We start from the raw sequence: 14,517 nt of genomic DNA on the forward strand, positions 1-14,517 counted from the left end.
TTGGGGCCCCTTTTAAGGTACATGATTCTATTTGTCTGCCAGAATCTGTAATTACCCATGTTGTCACAGGACCTCGATGTGCGTGTACCGCTTCCATTGAAGAGGTTTGCATATGTGAATTGAGGGCAGCACAGCACCTTTTGCATGGAAGGATATTCAAGGTTGACTCTCCCTGCCTGCTTCTGGGCAGTTTTCACCTGCAGTGGGAGCTGTTGTTGAACATGAGATCTACCTGTTTTTGCATTTTGAATTGTTGGGCTACAGTGTTGATTTTCTTCTTTTCAGAAACTCTTTAGAAATGCTGCCTTTGGAAACTTTTTTGGGGTACTGGCTCTGTTCCAGTCTGGTCGTCTTGCAAAGGTAACATGGATGTTGCTTGTTCATGAGCAATTGACCTGGTGCTGTCCCAAATGTGGAACAAGACCTAGAGAGAAGGGATGGTCCATTGGTTAGGACTTTAGCCTGTGGACTTAGGAATCGCAGGTTCAAATCAATTTCTTGCTCTGCCATATGCTTCCTGTGTGACTGTGGGCAGATCAGTTAGTCTCTGTGCTTCAGTTCCCCATTTTACAAATGGAGGTAATAGCATGTCTCTCTCCCACGGGGGTGTCATGAGGATAAATACATTTAAGGTTGCAAGGTGCTCAGTTATTATGGTGATGGTGGCCAGACAAGTACCTTAGATAGCTGGTACCTGCTGCTAAAATCCCAAGCTTTGTTTCGTTCAAATTTGTTGTATACAGCTGGAAATCAGCAGCGTCAACTTTTCTACACATTTTCTGGATTTTCTTATCAGATCCAATCACCTTTGATGTGAAAACTGGGGAGGGTGGGGGTGGAGAGGGGAAGGGAAGGATGGGGAGAGAGTGAGAGAGGACAGAGATAATATGGTAACCATATAAAAACTGTCCGTAGATAGAGGGACAGAGGAGGTAGAACAATTCCTTTCCAGAAGAAAGGTTATCACGTGTCAGTCACACACAGGGAATGCTGTATCGGGAAGATCTGACTTACGCATCAGGAAGCAATTGGGTCGGTTTATTATTAATAATCGTAAGATTCAGCATATCCATTAGGAGTTAATAATGGAGCCATGAGCTTAACCGTGGTTGTGTACCGTTTACTTTTTTCTTGTTTTAATTTCTAGGACAAAAAGGCCCTCCTGGAGTGTGTACGACTTCTGCAGAGCTTGGCCCAGCACCATGCCCACCTCCGAGATCTCCCCAGGAAAACGCTCGTTGACATCCTCTCGGAGGTATGAAGACCTGGCACCTGAATAGCGGAACTTTTTGTTTGTGGTCTTTGTTTTTTTCCTTAGGCTGGGTCTGAACCAGCTCCACTGATGTCAAAGGAGTCTTTCTATTGACTTCACTGGGTGTTGCACCAAATGGTTGGTGGTCCTGAAAACTGTCATGTGGGCAAGTCAGAATAGGGGAAGCTTATTGTCCATAAAATTGGTGCAGCAGTATAAGTCTCCATGTGTTGCTCGGTGTTGGTTGCTCAGGATAGGGGTGGATATGTGTAGATTGTTGGGGCTGGAGGAGAGGTAGGTGATGATAAGGGGAACTGAGGATTTAGCATAAAAAGAGTGTAGAATGGTTTATATGCATATTTCTGTGCTCTGTATGGTTTCTGTGGGTAGACTATGCAGACTATCAACCTTAACTCTAAGTTTACCAACCTTTTGATGTAAGAATGTTCTTGGTCTAGCAATTTTGATATAAGGTTTTTTTGTATGCTTGCCATGCTCCTGATTTGTGGCAGATTCAGATACTTTGTAGGTTCTTCAACAATGGAGTTTCTTTTTTATTTCAAAAGCATCTATCCAGTTTATTCCAAAACGTATTAAAGTGTTCAAAATATTCAGCCAGGAAGATCCCATGGAGATGAACAACACCATTTTAAAATGGATTTGTATTTAAGAAATCATACAAACAAATCATGGCTGTATAGCACTGAAAGAGAGAAGAATCAAAATGCAGCAGGAAGTTTGCAATTACAGCCATGAAATAAAGCTCTTAGGACAGAAACCATCTGGGCCCCATTCTTGGTTTACCTTTAGGTTTTACTGTAGCAAACTAATTACAGCACGCTTTCTTCCTGTTGGCATGTGTGTCTCTTGTACATCCTTATAACCTTTTGTACCCATTGATAAATTTGGGTCCAATATTGTCCTGAGGTTTTGGGGTTTCTGTTTGTTTGTTTCATCAGTAAAAATAAAGTTTTTATAAGGTGCCAAAAATATACAGTCTTTGCTGCAATCGATGATGGATCCCTAAGGTATTTTTAGGTCAGAATCTGTGTCTTATAAAAGTGAAGGAAAAGGGTTGATATCCCTTTTCCTATCAGATCCACCTTGGCTTTTGATGTTGTGCAGTCTTGTCTCTTAGGGCCTGTTTAAGCACAAACTTTGTACCCCTTTAACTATACCAGTATAATTACACTAGTACAACACCCCTAGTACAACTATATTGGTATAATGGTGTAGTCGGTCAATATAGCTATTTCTGTATAGGAAGGAGAATATGCCATACTGGGTATAAGGCACCTTTGTACTGCTACAACTGCATCCGCTCTAGGGGATTTAAAAAAACCCACCCCTTTACCTCATATAGTTATACTATTCAATAACTATGTATAGAGCCGGTATCACTTGCTGTGTTGCTTCTCAATTGCATTGCTGTGTAGATTCCTGAAGCTGTGTTTGAGGAAGTCCTGTTCAGCGCCCTACAGGCTGACCTCACTTCGGCCTTCAGCACCCCGGAGCAGCTGCACCTCCTGCTCGTGGGCATACAGAAATTTCCTGGGGTTCTGAAACCCGATAAGCTGAAGATACTCCTAGGCTCATCTGCCATCGTAACCATGGAGAACATTCCCAGGTGAGCTGTAGGAGAAGGGTGTAAAGATGCCAAGTCTCCCAACTTCCTGAATGTAAATGAGAAACCTAATTGGGCTCTGATGCCTAGGGGTGCTGGATGCTTGCATTTCCATTGAATGTAATGGGAGACATGGTATGGAGCTGCTGCTGGGGTTGATGTTTATTCTTGGGCATCTCCAGACTGGCAGAGAGTGCTGCTCCCAATATTCAGATCAGTTGCTCATCTTTAGAGGCCGTGGCCGCAGATAACTTGTTAGTTTCCGTGCAGTTGTCTGTCCATTCCAGAAGGTGGTTAGAGGAAGGGATTTTGCCTTCAGAAAGTTCGTTCCTGACTGGATAGTTCAGATTTCCTATCCTCCTGTGGTTGCTTTTCTCTCAAGGCTCGTGAAGGTTTTGAAAACTGCTGCCAGGTCTGAGAAGAAGGATAGGAATCTTCCACGTGTCGGGCTGGACTTGCTACGAGTGTCTGTGAAGGAAGGCGCCTTTGAACTCTTCTGGAAAGAAGCTGTAGAGAATGGGCTGCTTAAGGAAAAGTCGGGTCCTAATAGGTTTGTTTTAAAATGTCATTCATTGTTCTTAATATAATCTACTCTTCTGCTTCCTATCCGAACATGAATTCTGCTGCTGTATGGTGACTAAAACCTGACTAAAAAAAAAAAAAGGGAGGTGGGGGGGGGAATTTCTCACGAAAAATCTGTCGGGTTTTTTATTTATATATTTTTTTAAACCCAGATCTAATTGTGACAAACTGAAGAAGCAGCTTTGCTGCAATCTAGGAAATACTGCTTGAAGTGTGATGATGTTTCCTGTTCTTAATAACTGGGACAAAAATTAGGCATATGTGATTGTGAGGACCATGGAAACTGGCAGAAGAACTTAAGGGCAGATGTACAACCTGAAACTACTGACACTGAAATCTGGTCATTTTAAGAATTATAACAGTGTCTGTCTTAATGTGAGATTTGGAGGTGGGCCAGATCCTGAAATTTGTGTCCATTCCCCTTTGTGTTGTTACCATGAGCTGAATTCAAATCCTTAGACCGTATGAACTCCCGATTTGGATTTGACACAGAACTAAAAAATATCTGTTGTTTCCATTTCTAACATGAAGGTGGTTGAGACGGCAAGAGTTAACTGTTTTAGCAAGTTTTTAGGGTAAGATACCAAAATATTTTCAAGAACAAAGCTCATCAGTCATCTGCTATATTGAGATTGATGCTATTGAGATTGGAGCCAAAATCTTGTGAGTGGTTTTTTGGCACTGTTTAATCTGAACCTGGGTTTGTTCACAAACCTGCTCCCTGAAACCTGACTCGAATCCAGAGTCAAACACTATTTCCTTGGCCTGTTGCTAAGGGATTTTGTTAACTTGCTGCATGCAAGCTTCAGGGAAAAAAAGAGGCCATTTTCCAACAGGAGCTGCCCAAATCTTGTATTTTGGTGCTCAAATCAGCATCAGGATAGATGGGTGAATGCTCATTTTATGCTCTGAAGTGCCGTTCTTTTACAAAATCTGCCCACCTTAGAGTGCTAGGCTGGTAGTGTCCCTGTAGTCTTGACTGCTGTCCATTTCTTTACATCTCTGTGAAGCACACACAGATGGTTTTCTTTCTCTGCCCTGTCCTTGTGTGTGGTGGTACTACTGTGTCCTTCCCTGAGGGAATCTGTTCTCTTTCCACTCAGTTACATGTGCTATCGGTTGCTGGGCAGCGCTCTCCCACTCTTGTCTCTGGACCAGCTACAGATTGTTCTCCGAGGGGAAGTGATGCGGCACTATGGGGATCATGTGGTATCGGCTCAGGTAGGCATCCCTGTGAGGATATGATGCAACCCATGCTAAAGACCCCAAACTCAAGAGCAAACCCTACCTGATACAGCCATTTTCAAATATCGCATTACAGTATTGTTAGACCTTGTGTTGTTTAAGGCAGTATTCGCTGTAGGTATATTGGTCATTATGGGCTGAATTTGGATTGTTCTTTATCTTCATTGTGTGTTAGTTTCTGGTCTTATTCCTCAACTGCTATTATTTTAGGCTGAGATTTTTCAAAAGGAGTCAGCAATTGCCTAACTCTTTTTATTGACGTCGGGATAGAATCCCCATTCATAGAATCATAGAATATCAGGGTTGGAAGGGACCTCAGGAGGTCATCTAGTCCAACCCCCTGCTCAAAGCAGGACCGATCCCCAATTAATTATCCCAGCCAGGGCTTTGTCAAGCCTGACCTTAAAAACTTCTAAGGAAGGAGATTCCACCACCTCCCTAGGTAACGCATTCCAGTGTTTCACCACCCTCCTAGTGAAAAAGTTTTTCCTAATATCCAACCTAAATCTCCCCCACTGCAACTTGAGACCATTACTCCTTGTTCTGTCATCTGCTACCACTGAGAACAGTCTAGAGCCATCCTCTTTGGAACCCCCTTTCAGGTAGTTGAAAGCAGCTATCAAATCCCCCCTCATTCTTCTCTTCCGTAGACTAAACATCCCCAGTTCCCTCAGCCTCTCCTCATAAGTCATGTGTTCCAGTCCCCTAATCATTTTTGTTGCCTTGCGCTGGACTCTTTCCAATTTTTCCACATCCTTCTTGTAGTGTGGGGCCCAAAACTGGACACAGTACTCCAGATGAGGCCTCACCAGTGTCGAATAGAGGGGAATGATCACGTCCCTCGATCTGCTGGCAATGCGCCCCTACTTATACATTCCAAAATGCCATTGGCCTTCTTGGCAACAAGGGCACACTGTTGACTCATATCCAGCTTCTCGTCCACTGTAACCCCTAGGTCCTTTTCTGCAGAACTGCTGCCTAGCCATTTGGTCTCTAGTCTGTAGCGGTGCATTGGATTCTTCCATCCTAAGTGCAGGACTCTGCACTTGTCCTTGTTGAACTTCATCAGATTTCTTTTGGCCCAATCCTCCAATTTGTCTAGGTTCTTCTGTATCCTATCCCTACCCTCCAATGTATCTACCTCTCCTCCCAGTTTAGTGTCATCTGCAAACTTGCTGAGAGTGCAATCCACACCATCCTCCAGATCATTTATGAAGATATTGAACAAAACTGGCCCCAGGACCGACCCTTGGGGCACTCCGCTTGATACCGGCTGCCAACTAGACATGGAGCCATTGATCGCTATCCGTTGAGCCCGACAATCTAGCCAGCTTTCTATCCACCTTATAGTCCATTCCTCCAGCCCATACTTCTTTAACTTGCTGGCAAGAATACTGTGGGAGACCGTGTCAAAAGCTTTGCTAAAGTCAGGGAACAACACGTCCACTGCTTTCCCTTCATCCACAGAGCCAGTTATCTCGTCATAGAAGGCAATTAGATTAGTCAGGCATGACTTGCCCTTGGTGAATCCATGCTGACTGTTCCTGATCACTTTCCTCTCCTCTAAGTGCTTCAGAATTGATTCCTTGAGGACCTGCTCCATGATTTTTTCGGGGACTTAGGTGAGGCTGACTGGCCTGTAGTTCCCAGGATCCTTCTTTTTTAAAGGTGGGCACTACATTACCCTTTTTCCCGTCGTCCGGGACCTCCCCCGATCGCCATGAGTTTTCAAAGATAATGGTCAATGGCTCTGCAATCACATCCGCCAACTCCTTTAGTACTCTCGGATGCAACGCATCCGGCCCCATGGACTTGTGCACATCCAGCTTTTCTAAATAGTCCCGAACCACTTCTTTCTCCACAGAGGGCTGGTCACCTCCTCCCCATGCTGTGCTGCCCAGTGCAGTAGTCTGGGAGCTGACCTTGTTCGTGAAGGCAGAGGCAAAAAAAGCATTGAGTACATTAGCTTTTTCCACATCCTCTGTCACTAGGTTGCCACCCTCATTTAGTAAGGGGCTCACACTTTCCTTGACTTTCTTCTTGTTGCTAACATACCTGAAGAAACCCTTCTTGTTACTCTTAACATCTCTTGCTAGCTGCAACTCCAGGTGTGATTTGGCCTTCCTGATTTCACTCCTGCATGCATGAGCAATATTTTTATACTCATCCGTGGTCATTTGTCCAATCTTCCACTTCTTGTAAGCTTCTTTTTTGTATTTAAGATCAGCAAGGATTTCACTGTTAAGCCAAGCCAGTCACCTGCCATATTTACTATTCTTTCTACACATTGGGATGGTTTGTCCCTGTAACCTCAATAAGGATTCTTTAAAATACAGCCAGCTCTCCTGGACTCGTTTCCCCCTCATGTTATTCTCCCAGGGGATCTTGCCCATCAGCTCCCTGAGGGAGTCAAAGTCTGCTTTTCTGAAGTCCAGGGTCCGTATTCTGCTGCTTTCCTTGTGTCAGGATGCTGAACTTGACCATCTCATGGTCACCGCCTCCCAGGTTCCCATCCACTTTTGCTTCCCCTACTAATTCTTCCCCGTTTGTGAGCAGCAGATCAAGAAGAGCTCTGCCCCTAGTTGGTTCCTCCAGTACTTGCACCAGGAAATTGTCCAAAAACTTCCTGGATTGTCTGTGCACCGCTGTATTGCTCTCCCAGCAGATATCAGGGTGATTGAAGTCTCCCATGAGAACCAGGGCATGCGATCTAGTAACTTCTGTGAGTTGCTGGAAGAAAGCCTTGTCTACCTCATCCCTCTGATCCAGTGGTCTATAGCAGACTCCCACCACGACATCACCCTTGTTGCTCACACTTCTAAACTTAATCCAGAGAATCTCAGGTTTTTCTGCAGTTTCATACTTGAGCTCTGAGCAGTCATACTGCTCTCTTACATACAGTGCAACTCCCCCACCTTTTCTGCCCTGCTGCATTGACTCACCAAAAATTGCCTGCATTGACTTTGATGGGAGTGGAGTTAAGACAATGCTGAGAACTTTTGAAAATCCCATCCTTAATCCTTATAGTTTTTTTATTTTTCGTGGTGGGCTAGTGCCCAGAGGCCCCCATTAGGACCAGGGTCCCATTGTGCTGGGTGCTGTACAAACACATTTGAAGACAAGGTATAAAAGTGTCACGGATGCTGGTAAGTCAGGGGTTCCCAAACTTTTCACTGGCACGATCCTGTTTTAATTAATTATTTCCTCTTAGGACCCCAGAGAGCCCATGTGCGAGGTAATGCCACATGGAGGATGCCATTTTGTAGCGCAAAATGGCGTCCTCCACCCAGCAAGGCTTCGCAAGAACTGTATGTGCGAGGTCACACCGCATGGAGGACACTACTTTGCTCTCCAAAGTGGCATCCTCCATGCTTTGTGACCTCTCACCTACCAGACACGTGAGATCACGCTGTGCGGAGCAAAATAGTGTCCTCTTTGCGCATGCGTGCGCGCACACATACTCACACGATTGCTGTGACCCTGTCTGTTTCTGGCGTGACCCCATTTGGGTCAGAACCCACAGTTTGGGAACTGCTGTGTTAAGTAGTTTACCATAAAATTGGTAAATAATCTGGTTGGGGCTGAGGTCTGAGTTTCATTTGGAAAGTCACTGTAAAATTCATCCCTTTTGGCTCCAAGAAAACTAAAATAGTCATTTTTTGAGGGGAACTCACCAAAAAATGGCGCTGGCTAGGCTCTGTGGGCTAACAGAATCCTGTTGCCCTTTGCTGTGGACACAGCAGTCATTGCTCTTTTCTTTTCTGGGGCAAGCCAATGTTCCAGGCTTCCATTGCTGGTATCACAGCAGCAGCTGAAGTCTGCAAGTGAGGGTATCAATGGCACCTTCTTGCTTTTTTTCTCTAATATCTGCAGATTGACAGGTTTAGTACATCTTGCTCCTGTTAGCCCTGCAAAGCCAAGACAGCTGTGGGAGAGTGGACTGAATTCTGTTTCTCTTTGTGCATCAATAGACTTGTTTACTAAATTCTGTTCCGTCATCCTTGTACGAGGCTATGGGATTCTACAGGTGACATGGAAGGCCTAATTCGAAGGCATAGAAATAAATGCTAATTAATTTTAATCTCCAGCACCTTTATTACTAGTTTGAGCTTCCAATCCCAGGTTAAATTAGCAGGGTTGGCTATTGGAAAACTACCGCTGGATTCTTACTTTCCTCCAGGTCACCGGTATAGGTTATTGGAGACTGACTGCTCGTTTGGTGATTCGCCTGTTCCTAAAAACGTATCAATCCATTATATATATTTATTTTTTTACTTGTAAAGTCACCACATTTGATTCTCTTTAATCAAGAGACAACCAACATGAAACCCCTGTATCCCGGTGCTTCTCCACTTTCAGCATAGAATCACATTTTAATGAAATTTTTCAGGGTGGTTCTGCTGGTTTTGGACAATACTGACAGTGGGAGGAGCTGACCAATAGCATGCAAATGTAAGCTTATTCAGTTGTGCTTTGCAGACCTTTCTTTCTGAGGCATATGTTTTATGGCCAAATGGAGGTGGCTGCAGATTAATTACCTGTTAAATTTATTGGCTTTCTAGTCTAGGGGAAAATTCAGTCTTTAAATTTCATTACTGCTCCAGCTTCCCTCATTTCACCGTATTGATCTTGACATTTCATAAAACAATTTGTTTAATTCACTTAGAAAAGTTGCATTATATGGTTGGAATGGAATCACCATTCTTTTCCCCTTCAAGCTTTCTCCAGATATATTTTCATTCTCTTCACAGCACAGTTGAGCGAGCAGGGATGAATGTACGGCATAGTTGAAACGCTGTGGGTTGTAAAAGACCATCACGAAAATGGGATAAATAAATGTATCTGGTGATGCTGGCCTGAAAGTTCTGACCCTCGCAGACTGCTGTCTGTGTCATTCTAGCATGTACGGCGTCTGGGTCTGGGATCTAGTGTCAACAACGCTCCCAGACTCAACATTTGAACCATTTGATTTGCACAGCTTTCAGAGAATTTGGAAGAACAGACTATATTTATATGTGCTGTGTTTCTACTGAAGGAAGCTAAAGCAGTTCTCACAAACTTTTTGGGCAACACTGCAAGCTGATGGTTCTTAAGACTTCACCTATATCAGTCCATGTGGTGTCTGATCTACCAGGGAGGGAGGGAGGGCTACTTGCAGTTTGAGATTAAGGTTTGGTGAAATCCAAGATCAGTGGCAGGTTAGAGCATGCAAGACTCCATTGCTGGTAGGTGAGGCAGTTTGGTCTAGTGGATAGAGCACTGGACTGGGCCCCAGGAGACCTGGGTTCTATTCTTGACTCAGCCACTAGCTTCATGGGTGACCTTGTGTAAGTCACTTCCCTTCCCTGTGCCTCAGCTTCCCCATCTGTAAAATGGAGCTGATGAGCTCATTGTCCAGCACTCCGTGATATACTGATATCTGATAGATCAAGCTAGCACGTAGGGCTGACCTGACCACTGAAGGGGTGAGTGGCTTGTGGGGATCTGGTGTATTGGTACTGCCCCGGTGAATGTTCAGACCCAGGATGTACCAAGCGCAAGTACAGAGCAAAGTCAGTTTTGTACAATGACTGAGTGTGCATATTTCTCCGTCTCCATCATGCAATATGGTGGGCCGTAACCTGCTTGTATTGACTGTGCCTTTCAGCTTCCGGACCGGTTTAAGTTCGCTCCGGAGATGGAAACCTATGTTAACTCATTCCTAGAGGGCTGTGATGATCCAGAGAAGCAGCGGGCAGTGATGATTGGCTTCTCCACTCTGACCAATCAAGGCTATCCGGTTGTGCCCAGCTTCTGGAAGGTGGTGAAACACTTGCAGCCTGTAGCATTGCTGAAATATGTCGACTGGCTCAAGAGGATGTTTCTTAGGCCAGAGTTTGACTGCTGCTTAGATTTCACCACCAGCCGACAGAAGCAGAACCAGGAGAAAGTAAATATGTGAGTGTATTTACAGCACAGCTCCCTCCTCTCTCTGATGCATGTTGTATGCATCCTCCCATGTTTAGCTCTGTTCGGTTGGCCTGGAGGAGATGTGGGGCATCTACAACAGCTGATTCACAAAGGCACTTTTAGCTGGTCCTAGGTCAGGAGCAGCTCATGTTTTCTGTTCCCTTTATCCTTACTGGGAAACCATAGAAATTTCCTATTGGGAAAACCTCCTGGGAAAATTGGGGAGTCTGTGTAGGTGGTCTTTCTCACTGAGTCATTACTGTGCTACTAACCCAGCGGGGCACTGTGTCGCTCAGTGTCTTTTCAAACTGAGATGTAAAACTTAGGTCCTGATCAGTTGTGTTACAGCACTTTGTGTGACAGTTGGAGCACCGGTCAAATGATAGTTTGGGTAATGCTTACTTAAAATTCCAACTGCACTCCCTCAATTTTAGATGAAGTGAAGGATAGGGTCCTGTCTGTCTTAACTGTTACTGTGGTGTGGTACGCCAGCATGATGCTTCACCCCAGACATGGGCAAAGGCTTGTAAAGCATTTTGTGATCTTCCCGGGTTAAACACACTATGTCAGTATGTTGTACTCTCTTTGTGAATAAAGATCTTCAACCATAGGAACATTCTTGCTTTTCTTGAAGCAGTTTTTGGTGGAACACAGAAGCTCACTGGATCAGAATTGATCTGAGTTCATATTTGTTTATAAAGTGCATTTATACCAGCTGAAGAGCAAATGTAGGTCGCTTAGGAAAGGTAGCTTTATACATGCATCTGTCACTTCTTTCTGCATATGTGTCAGTATATGCTGCATTTGAGCTGATTTCTAGCTATATAGGGGCTTTGAGTTGCTAAAAGTCTACACGGTATTCAGATTCTCATCACCCATTGTTTCAGGGTTTTCTTATCCAGTGCAGTGTCTGAGCTTCTGTTTTATAATTGTATCCATTTGCTTATTGAAAGGACCCAGCACCGAGTGGTTCGGCTGAGAAAATGGATTATTGCCCGACTAGTCAGCATCATTGACAGTCAAGGGAAGAAGGAAGAGGATTTGGTGACAGACATTGTCAGGTGAGAAGGATTTAAAGACTACTTAGTGTCACCCAAGGGTGGGGTGATTCTTGCTAGAAGGCTGGAGTGGTACTAAAGCAACTGACAAGCAACCTTGGGCCAGTCACTTACGGTAAAAAGAACAAGGAGTACTTGTGGCACCTTAGAGACTAACAAATTTATTTGAGCATAAGCTTTTGTGGGCTGAAACCGACTTCATTGGATGCATGCAGTGGAAAATACAGTAGGAAGATTATATATATATATATATAGAGAGAGAGAGAGATATAGAGCTATAGGTATAAGACATTCAAAGTTACAACATTCAAAAACCAGTCGGAGACCACTTCAGTCTCCCTGGTCACTCGATTACGGACCTAAAAGTCGCAATACTACAACAGAAAAACTTCAAAAACAGACTCCAACGAGAAACTGCTGAATTGGAATTAATCTGCAAACTGGACACCATTAACTTAGGCTGGGATAAGGACTGGGAGTGGATGGGTCATTACACAAAGTAAAACTATTTCCCAATGCTTATTTTTTTTCCCTGTACTGTTCCTCACACCTTCTCATCAACTGTTGGAAATGGGCCATCCTGATTATCACTTCAAAAGGTTTTTTTTCTCTTGCTGATAATAGCTCACCTTAACTGATTACTCTCGTTATAGTTGGTATGGCAACACCCATTTTTTCATGTTCTCTGTGTGTGTGTGTGTGTATCTATCTCTCTTCCTATTGTATTTTCCACTGCAAATGCGTCCAGTGAAGTGGGTTTCAGCCCACGAAAGCTTATGCTCAAATAAATTTGTTAGTTTCTAAGGTGCCACTCCTCGTTCTTTTTGCTGATACAGACTAACATGGCTACCACTCTGAAACCTGTCACTTAGGGTAGAATTTTCAAAAGCACCAAAATCACTAAGGAGCCTAACTCCCATTGATTTTCAGTAAGACTTAGGTTACTTAGGCACTTCATATGTGCTTTGAAAATTATACCCCTAAACTTTTGGGCCAGAGTTTCCAAAGGTATTAAGGTGTCTTATCTGCATCTTCAAGCACCTAACTACCTTAAAAAGTAGATCTTTGTTCCTAAATGAGTATTGTAGTAATAAAAATGATGTTGCAGGGTGTTAAAGGCCTTTTTTGAGGTACTGAGCACCCTCCTCTTCCATTAACTGCAAGTACCTGGCAGGGTCGGGTGCCTATAGAATTAATGAGGCCTAATTAAAATTTGTGAAGTGCTTGGAGATGCTTGCATGAGAAATGCTAGATAAGCACATGCTGTTTACAATATTGAATTTGCTTTTTGTAAAGGCTGCTTTGTACAGGTACACAGAACCCAAGTCAACTCTTCATTCTGCTCTCTTCCTTTCTCCTCTCTAGGTTTTGCTTCTTCCATGCTTTCTTCGAGACCCAGAAACCAACCTCTGAAATACCAGAGACGAAAACCCGCCCCTCAGTACCTCTGGATGGACAGTCTCACTCGACAGCTGCAAACTTGTTTTTCAGGTATGGACTTTGCCTGCGTGCATTTAATGTTAGAAGTTGATCTCCTTTCCAGAGAAAAGGAGCATATTATTATTTATTATTTGTATTGTCCATGGCTGGGGCTTCTAGGTGCTAAGACAAGTACCCCATGATAAGTACTGTACAAACACAGAACAAAAAGATGGTCTCTGCCCCCAAAGAACTTACAATCCAAGTGCCAGGAAACAATGGGGCAATATTGTCTAAATAGACAAGACAAACACAGGGTAGGGGAATGGGTAGAACACACAAGCAGAGTGAACAATGTGATGGTGGGAAACCTCATGTTCATTCCACCATTTTTTGGGGGGAGGGGGTACTTAGGAGAGTGTCTGCTAAATGGGGGGAAAAAGGGGACGGGGGAGGGGGATAGGACAGGTGTAGAGTGAAACTGAGGTGAGAAGGGAGTGGGAGGGTTGGCGCCAACAGCCCATCAGCACAGGGCTCTGACAGCCAGAACATTCTGGAATTTTGACTTGGAATGTCCTGAGGTCCCAGCTTTGGCCGCTTCTGAGGAGTCTCTGGCTGGCTTCTCTGGGGTGGGGGGAAGGCACTGCCTTGTCCTAGTGCCCCCGGGGGGGTGTGTGTGTGGTGTCTCCCCTGCACAGTTGTGGGTCCGAGAGGGATGTGGCTGGACCTCGTATTGCCCCCTCCCCTGCAGTACGGCAGTCCCTGCGTTGGGTACTTCTGGCCCTACCAGGTGCGTGGCAGGAGACGGGGGTTATTGCACTTCCGTTGCATGAAGTGTTGTGTGCTTGTGCATCAGTGCAGCTATCACTGAAAGCCCTTTCCTTAGAGGTCCTGGGTAAAACTTCCTAGAAATGCTTAAGCGTCTTCTGAAAACAATAACTGACTCAAATTGTATCTGTGTTGTGCTGAGGTGAAGCCAGATTGCCTTTCTCCTCCAATTTCAGTTTGGCTCCCATTAACTGGCTGAGGGGAGCGCTATTTATGGACTCCAGAGAGGTGGGTTTTGTTTTGACACTGCAGAGCCTGGCAGGGTCATGTGGCTACTCTCTGTTGCCTGCCAGTGGTGTAATACAATTCCAGTGATCCAGATTCCCTCGATCCCAAAAGCGTAGTTATCCGAATCCACAGTGTGTTCCAGTTGTAGCCCGTGTTGGTTAAGATAAGTATCGGTTTATCTGACCACCTGGTTATAGGCAAGTTTCGGCTGTCCCATTTCTATGAACAGGAGTGCGTTGTTTTGGGGACCTGCTGATTGGTGCTCCACTGACCCTGCCTGTTCTTAGGCAAAAGAAATGGAGTATTGATCTCAGGGACATTGCTGCAGCTAA

General features: G+C 44.5%; 1 protein-coding gene across 2 annotated transcripts in view; it reads left to right on the top strand.

Moving 5' to 3' along the window:
* MYBBP1A (MYB binding protein 1a) overlaps positions 1-14,517 on the top strand; it is an 80,892-nt gene that overhangs the window by 2,638 nt on the left and 63,737 nt on the right. For both annotated transcript variants that reach the window (XM_073315348.1, XM_073315349.1), the window contains exons 4-11: positions 286-360; positions 1,148-1,255; positions 2,689-2,879; positions 3,259-3,426; positions 4,562-4,679; positions 10,351-10,640; positions 11,606-11,713; positions 13,076-13,201. In XM_073315348.1, the coding sequence (XP_073171449.1) occupies positions 286-360; positions 1,148-1,255; positions 2,689-2,879; positions 3,259-3,426; positions 4,562-4,679; positions 10,351-10,640; positions 11,606-11,713; positions 13,076-13,201 (1,184 nt within the window). The remainder of the gene's footprint in view (positions 1-285; positions 361-1,147; positions 1,256-2,688; positions 2,880-3,258; positions 3,427-4,561; positions 4,680-10,350; positions 10,641-11,605; positions 11,714-13,075; positions 13,202-14,517) is intronic.

This window comes from Lepidochelys kempii, chromosome 17, assembly GCF_965140265.1.
Source record: "Lepidochelys kempii isolate rLepKem1 chromosome 17, rLepKem1.hap2, whole genome shotgun sequence".
Lineage (NCBI taxonomy): Eukaryota > Metazoa > Chordata > Testudines > Cheloniidae > Lepidochelys > Lepidochelys kempii.